The sequence below is a fragment of the Cervus canadensis genome, chromosome 21, assembly GCF_019320065.1.
Source record: "Cervus canadensis isolate Bull #8, Minnesota chromosome 21, ASM1932006v1, whole genome shotgun sequence".
NCBI classification, from domain to species: Eukaryota; Metazoa; Chordata; class Mammalia; order Artiodactyla; family Cervidae; genus Cervus; species Cervus canadensis.
This window is the reverse complement of record NC_057406.1, coordinates 5,148,067-5,156,955: the sequence shown is the minus strand read 5'-3', so window position 1 is coordinate 5,156,955 and position 8,889 is coordinate 5,148,067. Positions and strand designations below refer to the sequence as shown.

The window sequence follows — 8,889 nt, the reverse complement described above, 5'->3', positions numbered from 1 at the left end:
AGTAGCTTCTGAATTGGTCTCTGGCTTGGGGTTTGGCTTCAACCCATCCTCAGGGTTCCTGGTGCGGCATCACTGATCTCCTTACCTCGTCCGCTCACTCAGTCACACCGGGCAGCCTGCATCCCTGGCTCACCTCCCCTCTCCCGGGTACCTGGGTCTTCCCTTGAGTTCTCTCCATCCTGCCTGCCTCTAAGGAGCGGGTGAGGACATCCATATCCCTTCTCTTCTTCCTGAGACAGGCCTGGGACCCGGACGCTTTGCCTCAATGCCTGCACCTGGACACACTTCTCAATGCAGGATTAAAAATAACTGCATGCATGGGCAGTTAGGGCAAGTTCTGGACAAAAGACACAGACCAAAAAGACCCCACTGCCACTTTTGAAGAACCAGGAGCAAAAGCAAGGCACTGCACCTGTCCCCTGTACTCAACATAACCTCAACATAACAGTTAAGTCGCTGTTGTGTCCAACTCTGTGACCCCATGGACTGCAGCACGCCAGGCTTCCCTGTCCATCACCAACTCCCGAAGTTTGCTCAAACTCACGTCCATCGAGTCGGTGATGCCATCCAACCATCTCATCCTCTGTCGTCCCCTTCTCCTCTTGCCTTCAATCTTTCCCAGCATCAGGGTCTTTTCCTGTGAGTCAGTTCTTCGCATCAGGTGGTCACAGTATTGGAGTTTCAGCTTCCTCATCAGTCCTTCCAATGAATATTCAGGACTGATTTCCTTTAGGATGGACTGGCCGGATCTCCTTGCAGATCAACTAAGGGGTGACAAACCACCTAAGCCACCCCTCCCTCCCATCCGACCCTGGACACCCCCCCCTACTCACCCCATATAAAGAACCAGCTTGCCCACTCCCCAGGCAGTGAGGAAGGGGGCCTGTGGTTCGTTCTCGCTCCCCCTGGCTGCAGCAGGGCCCCTAGTACAGCCCTGCCTGGGAGCCTTGTCTGGCCTCTGATCAGTTTCTGGTGATTACGCAGGGCAAGCCTACTGGTCCATAACACTCCGGCTGCCCTCCCCCCGGCTGGGTTCCTAACTGCGGGGCGTGCGTGTCCCCCTAGATCACCAGCTCCGGGAGGGCAAGGCTCTGCCCCTGTGATCAGCGCAATCTCCGTGGGAGGGCAGGGCCTGGCACCAACTGGCAGGCTAACAGAAACCTCCGCTCCAGGAATCGGAGGAGTTAGAGCATGCTGTGGAGCACTGGGCCAGCCCTCAGGGAGACGAAAAACAATGTTACCCACACCGGGACCTGGCCGCCCCCAGCTCCTCCCCAGTCGGGCCTCCTCTGATAGTCTCTATCTGCTGGGGAAGGCCCCCGCCCCCGCTGGCCTGGGCCCAAAAGGAAACAGGCTTAACCCTTCCCACCCCTTCCAGCCTGGGGCGCCTTCCACCTATGAGCTTCTCCATAAACCTGTTCACAGCTCTCCTGAGTCATAGAGGCCTGGGACCTGGGCCCCGGGCTCACTCCTTCCCCACGCACCTGTCACACCTCACCCAGAGTCAACTCTGCAGAACCCAAGTCCTCCACATCACCTCCATCGTAAACCTCTTCCTCATCTTATTCTCTCCTCCTGGGAGCCCCGACACTGTCCCCTCTGGTTCTCCTGCCCCGCCCTCCTCCTGAACACCCACCCCTGATTCACCCACCCACCCACCCACACACTAGGGCTCATTCCTGTCGGAATCACCAGGAGTTCCCCTGGGACAGGGCGAGGTGTGCAGGAGGGTACTCATGTAGCCGCATTGCCCATCATGCCAAGCTTCTAGAGGGCGGGCACAGGTCACAAGGGCTCCCCCTGGCCCCTGGCCTGGTTGTGGGAAAAGCTCAGCAAATGAAACGACCCATTTGTGTTCTTATATGATGTGCCTCGGCTGTGCAAAGGTGGTGGCCCTGGCTGCCTCGCTGCCCGCACCCCCCGACCCCCAACCCCGGCGCCCAGGTAAGGACACCAGAGTCCAGGGCTCAAACGTATAGAACAAAAGGGGGCAGAGGGCCCGCGGTCTGTCCGATTGGCGGCATTTAGGAGCGGAACCACCGCTGCGCTTGGAGAGTGAGTGTGACGCGGCGCGTGGGAACTGCCGACGGCTTTCGCGGGCTGGACGTGGTGACCCAGAGCCAGACCTCGGGCGGCGGATGCCGCCGGGGCCAGGGGCGGGCGGGGGGCGGGGGCCGGCGCCGGGGCCGCGCCCTCCCGGCCACTCCCCGGGGCGAGCGGGTAGCGGCGGCGGCGGCGGCGACCAGGGCGGCTCCCAGACGCGCTGCTCCCGGCCCGGCCACCAGGGTCCCCGCGCGCCCCCATGTCCTCCGCGCCGCTGCGCTCGCCCGCCCTGCGGCCCCACAGGATGAAGAAGGACGAGTCATTCCTGGGCAAGCTGGGCGGCACGCTGGCGAGGAAGAAGAAGGCCAAGGAGGGTGAGTGCGCCCGCCGCCGGCCTCCAGCCGCGCCCGCGCCGCGCTCCTCCCCGCGGGACCCAGGCGGGCGGCCGACCCGCCCCGCGCGCCCGCGCGCGCACAGTGCCGAGCCCTGCCTGGACCCAGTGGAGCGCAGCGGGCACCACGCGGCTCGAGTCCCCGCCGGACCCGATTGAGCGGCTGCGGGCACCACGCTGCCTCTCCTCTCTGGGACCCGCGCTCTCGGTTCCCTAAGCCCGCCGGGCCCGCGCAGCGCGCCGCCGTGACCTTCAGGACAGCCCTTGACCCCCTTTAAACGCCGCCGGGCCGGGAACCAGCCGCCAGCCTGGCGGCGCCCCCTCTCCCGGCGGCTCATGCAGCCCACTTTGGGCTCCTGGCGTCATCGAAACGCGCATCGCTGGCTCCTGCTGAGGACAGGACGCTGAGCAGCCGTGGGGACGAGCCCCCCGGCCCGCTGGAGACAGCCTTGCGCCCACCGCGGCCCGGTCACCAGCCATTTCTTTAGCCTCCTCTCCCGCCCGCGGGCTCGCGCGTTCAGCCCTGCCTGGGGGCCGCTCGATGAGCATTTATTGGGCACCACTGCGGGACGACCCTACTGCTGGGGGCCCGCTGGTTTTCGGGGTGCGGTGCACTGCACGGATTGCGCCCCCAGCGTGGGCGAGAGGGGAGGAGGAAACGGATGCCCGAGGCCGCGAGGCCCGCCCGCACGGACTGCAGAGGCCCCTCCATGTTTGCCTCCGCGGGTCCACGAAAATTATCCTAAAAAACTTCCTGCCACCTCTTACAAGTTTTTTTTTTAAGAGTTGTGGGGGATGTGACTTCGGGCCTCTTGTTTGTGTTCTTTAAACACGGCTGTTCCCTGGGCCTCTCCCAGGACTGCATTCCTGATTTTTCCCTTTGTTCTGGTCAGGGGAGTCTTCCCCCGGCCCAGATTCCCTGTGGCTGAGGGTGGGTTACGCTGGGGTGGCTGTGAACCAGGCTGCCGGGAGCTGCCCGTAGTCTGGACCTTGGGACAGAGAGGATCCCCAGTCAGGGGTGTGCAGTGAGTTCCTTAAACCGCCCGGAGCCTGACTGTGCTTTAGAAAGTCCTCTCGTACCTGCCAGGCGAGTGTACCCCCCAGGGACGTGTGTACCCCAAGGACAGGCTTGCAGGCTCACGTGGCCCCGTGTTAATTTCTCTCTTTGACCTGTGTATTCCTGGGGATGTCTGTGACCTTTTACCTCGAGGGCTGAGCAGATGTACAGACAGTGACCCACCTTCCGCCCAGGGTGTGTGTGTGTGTGTGTGTCCGTGTGTGTCCATGCATTTCCCACCAGGGACAGTTTTACCACATTAGATGGTTCCGCCCAGGGTGTGTGTGTGTGTGTGTGTGTGTGTGTGTGTGTGTGTGTGTCCATGTGTGTGTGTCTGTGTGTGTGTGTCTGTGTATGTGTCCATGTGTGTCCATGCATTTCCCACCAGGGACAGTTTTACCACATTAGATGGTTCCGCCCAGGGTGTGTGTGTGTGTGTGTGTGTGTGTGTGTGTCCATGTGTGTGTGTCTGTGTGTGTGTGTCTATGTATGTGTCCGTGTGTGTCCATGCATTTCCCACCAGGGACAGTTTTACCACATTAGATGGTTCCCCCTGAGGGCAGGGCCTTTCACCTTTACTTTATCAATGAAAAAAACGTTGCCTGCCATATCAGTAAGGGAGAGGATGTGGCATTGCGCCCGGAGGAGGAAATTCAGGATGGAGACAAATCCTGCTGAGCAGCCCCTCCCCCCGTGATTCACCCCAGGAAGCACGGGGACGCTGGCTCCAGGAGCTAAGGGGCGAATCCCAGGGGTGATCGCGGCGATCCTAGACCTGGGCCGCTTCCCATGCACTGTTGTCATTAGTCGCTCAGTCGTGTCTGACTCTCTGTGACCCCATGGAAAGCAGCACGCCAGGCTTCCCTGTCCATCGTCAACTCCCGCAGTTTGCATCGAGTCAGTGATGCCATCCAACTATCTCATCCTCTGTTGTCCCCTTCTCCTCCCGCCTTCAATCTTTCCCAGCATCAGGGTCTTTTCCAATGAGTCCGCCAAAGCATTGGAGCTTCAGCTTTAGCATCAGTCCTTCCAACGAATATTCAGGATTGATTTCCTTTATGATTGACTAGTTTGATCTCCTTGCTGTCCAGGGAACTCTCAAGAGTCTTCTCCAGCACCACAGTTCATAAGCATCAATTCTTCGGTGCTCAGCCTTCTTCATGGCCCAGCTCTCACATCCGTACATAGAAAAGTACTAAATGCTTTAACTTGAAATATCTGGTTTTCTTTAATTAACAGTGATCTTTTGATGTTCAGACTCCCCAGTCTTTGTTGCAAAAACTGCTGCATATTCTGGCTCCTCTGTTGCATCTTCTGGAGCCCTCTCTCAGAGCTTGCCGTGTCCCAGGCTTATGTCCTCAGTTTTGTCCACCGAGTAAAACATAACTCTTAACTTTGAGGCTGTGTTTTTTTTTCAGTTGACACGTTGTACCAAGCAGATGAGTCACTCCTTTCCTAAGCCTGACATTTAGGATCCAGACTGTCTTTCGTTACTTGTATCAAGTCACACCTCCTAAAAGAGATGATAAGTGGCCTTCCCCCACCCTAGATCATTCCCGCTACATCTCTGATCTGCAGATCAGAGGGGCAGTGGGAATGATCTGTCACGCTCACCAAAATCATTTCAGTTCCTCCTTATGCCTTGCGGCAATTATGAACACAAATGTCATACACTCTCCAATTCATTCATTGCCTGCCGTGGGACCCTAGGAAGAAAAGATGGACAAGGCTCTTCTTTTGTGGACCAGGGACTCAGCCTGTAATAAATAAAACAGGTCTATAATAATATCTGCCAGGAAGAAGGTGTAAAAGTGCAATCAGACAGGTGCCTGGGGAAGGCCTCAGAGCAGGTGATGTTTAGGTTGAGACCCGAAAGAACCAGGACAGCTATCTCTCACAGAATAGCGAGTCAGTGAAATGTTGTGGACAATGACAGCTTTTGATAGGTGACGTTTACTCCCTTGGAATATGAAGAGCAAATGCCTGAACTCATTGACTAGCCCCAAGTTCCAAACCAAAGTGTTTGTCTTTGCCTTTGTGAACTAGCATGCGTCTAGAAAATCAAGGGCGAATCAGGTTTAATTTGAATATACCAAGAGTAGTCGGCATCATCCAGTGATGAACAAAATAGTCATGAAACAGCAGAAGGAAAGAGATATTTCTGTAGTATAGCTGTTTTTTTTTTTTTTTTCCTGTTTGTTTTGTTTTGGCCACACCACATGGTTTGTGGGATCTTAGTTCCCTGACCAGGGATTGAACCCAGGCCTTTGACAGTGAAAACGCTGAGTCCTAACCACTGGACCGTGAGGGAACTCCAGCTGCTTTTGCTTTGCTGTGTGAGTTATCTGGGTCCCCTGCCTCATTTCTCAAGATTGGGGTGCCTGGCACCCCCCCCGCATGCAAACAGAAGGTCACAAACGCTAATCAAGCTTGGATGTAGGAATTCCAAGAGGACTGACCTTGGAAGGGCGCAGTGGCTTCTGTCTGTCTTGTGGGAAGAGCGGAAGGAGTGGGGAGTGGGAGGGAGGCCGAGGTGCGAAGGCTGGAGAATGAGGTCCTGAATGATTGATGGAGAGTTGCTGGTCTCCCTCTAGGCCCGTTGCCTTGGCAACCTGCCTTGGCAACCTGCCCTCCCTGCCACTCATGTGGTTCACTTGTAGCAGTCCTGGCCCCTCCCAGGCTCCCCATGGGAAGGTGCTCATTTGCCTGCCAGGGACTGGCGGGAAGACAGTGATTCGAGGTGTGCTGGGCGCTGCCAGCTGCGCAGTGGGTTTCATTTCCTTTTTGTTAGAAAGTCCACAGTGAGTTCAGGAGTGTGGGTGGAGGTGAGGGGGAGGGCGCTGGGACAAGGACCACGCTGCTGGGAAGTTAGCGATTCCGGCCCATGGGACGTTTGACACTGCAGAGCTTGGGGCTGTGACAAGCGCTGAGGCACGTATTGGGGGTGAACATCTTGTCACTTTGCCAGGGGAGGTCATGTTCAGAAATGTGTTCTGAGGTTTGCAGGAAGTGCCCTGAGTGAATTCATAGCATGATTAAGGCTGTGATAGTCTATGGGAGGGAAGCAAGTCGCATCATGTGGTGGCCTGGCTTAGAAAACGGAACTGTGATGAACAGTGGGGCGTTGGGAAAAGTGGAAAGGAACACTTAAAAAACCCCAAAACTCCCCGTAGAAAGCCCAGGGACTGTGAAGGGCTACTTGCTAAAGTGGTTCGGTTTATCGAGCTGAATGGAGCAGGCACAGAGGAAGACTCCCCGCGAGGGTCCCCTGGTGACCACGGGTGACACCCAGAAGTCCTGCAGGCCAGGACGGGGTGAGGGGGTGCCTGGAACGGATGTCCTTGCAGCGGTGTAAAGTCCTTAGAGGCAGGGGTCCAGCTCCGGGGCGGGGAGGCCCTGGATGGAAGGTGGGGACAGGCTCCCCTCCACCCATTTGCCTGAGAGGTTCCCACCTGCCCTGACCTCCGCTCTCTGCCCAGACCCCAGGACCAGCGCCAGGCTGTGAGAGCCGAACCCACCACGGCCGAGCCAGAGGCTCTTGCCCCTCCTGCTTTTCTGGGGAAAGCAAGTGTTCAGGAAGCTGCCGTTCCCTGATTGCTTTTCTTTTTGTAATTATATTTTTTAGAGCAGTTTTAGGTTCTCATTGTCTAATGACATGATGTGGAGCTTCTTTTTCTAGGCGTGTGTTATCTGTACATCTTTGGCAAAGTGTCTGCTCAGATCTTTGGCCCATTTTTTTTTTTAATGTATCCTTTATTTTATTTTTTTTTGGCCACGCCTTGTGGCCTGTGGGATCTTAGTTCCCTGACCAGGGATTGAACCCATGCCCCTGCCTTGGCAACGCAGAGTCTTAACCACTGGACCTGCCAGGGAAGTCCCGTATTCTTTAAATCAAGTGGTTTGATTTCTTGTAGTTGAGTTTTAGGACTTCTTGGTGTATTTTAGATACAAATCCTTTATCAGATGCGTCTTTGGTAAACACTTTCTCTGGCCCTGCGACTTGTTTTCTGACTTTCTTCAACCTGGTCGTCTTCTGAGCCCTTGATGCACACATAGAGATAAATGAGCAGGATATTGATTGAAACCTCAGGAACGAGATCTAAAGAGACACCAGGTGGCTGCGACTTTGCCCTGAGGGTTGAAAGTATTGAGTTGCTTTTCTGGGTTTTAAATAACTTCCAGGAGAGACCGTCAGTCAGTCGAAACCAGCCCTGCTGACTGCAGTGTGTCCCCTTCGGTTCACGCTGCTCTTTACTGCGTGACCAGCGGCGTGGACTCTGTCCTGTCCCCAAGCACCGCCCCACCTCAACCCGTCTCTAAGAAGAGCACCTGGACAGAGGTGCTGTGTAATTTAGCCCGGCAAGGGTAGGACTTCTCACCTGCCCACAAGTTACCTGCAAGACGGGACTTTTGCCCTCACTTTATGGTTGAGGAAACACAACCTTACCTGGCAGCTGCAGTTTAAACCAGTGGTTCTCAGCTTGGGCTTCCCTGGAGGCTCAGATGGTAAAGAGTCTGCCTGCAGTGTGGGAGACCCGGCTTTGATCCCTGGATGGGGAAGATCTCCTGGAGAAGGAAATGGCAACCCGCTCCAGTACTCTTGCCTGGAAAATCCCATGGACGGAGGAGCCTAGGGGGCTACAGTCCATGGGGTTGCAAAGAGTGGGACACGACTGCGCGACTTCCCTTTCTTTCAGGCTCTCAGCTCGGGGAGGTCCTGCCCCGGGGGACACGGGCACAGCGTCGCGACTGGAGTGGCATCCCGAAATGCACTGGAAAGCCCCGTGCAATGTTGGCTGACAGCGCTGAGCTGGGGAACCTGGTGTTTCTTTCCTGGGGTGTCTGCGGAACCAAGAGCAGGTTGAGGAGCCCCAGGGGTGGCGCAGCTCCTCAGCGGCCCTCAACCAACCGCCAGGGCCTGGAAATGCCCCGCGGGGACCCCGCCCTCCACCCAACCCCCCGGGGCTCTCAGCTCAGTCTCCTAAGGGGGAGAATCGGGACGCCCATGGGGGCTGGCTACCCATGCTGGGCCAGCTGGTTCCAAGCAGGTGTGGCCCAAACACAGAGTCACCTGGGGTTCTGGAGATAGATGGGGTGTCCCTGGCAGACCCCCTCCTTTCTGGACGGAGAGTGAGGAGACATGGAAAACTTCCGTGAAGATTCAGTGGAAATTGCAATTGAACCCTCCATAATTGCTGTGGCTGGGAGTTGGATGGGAGGTGGGGGTGGGGAGGTGAAGGCCCGCTTGCCTCGTCCCAGGACAGCAGAGGAAGGAGGCTCCCAGAGCTCCCAGGACCTGAGGACACAGGGGAGAGGATCTTGAGCTGGAAGCTGGGAGCTGGTGGCCTGCGGGGACCTGACCCAGGCCTGTCCTCAGGAGTCTGGGCACTGTGGGGCC

General features: G+C 56.9%; 1 protein-coding gene across 2 annotated transcripts in view; it reads left to right on the top strand.

Annotated features, from left to right (window-relative positions):
- Nucleotides 1–1,920: 1,920 nt before the first annotated feature.
- The window catches only part of PARVB (parvin beta), a 115,102-nt gene continuing 108,133 nt past the window's right edge, over nucleotides 1,921–8,889 (top strand). Inside the window, exon 1 of one of the 2 annotated variants that reach the window (XM_043440428.1) lies at nucleotides 1,921–1,944. Coding sequence is in view for 1 of the 2 variants with exons in the window: in XM_043440427.1 (XP_043296362.1) it covers nucleotides 2,303–2,417 (115 nt within the window). In the remaining variant the exon portion in view is untranslated. Of the gene's footprint in view, nucleotides 1,945–2,183; nucleotides 2,418–8,889 lie in introns of those variants that run through there. The other variant, XM_043440427.1, reaches the window with a different exon arrangement.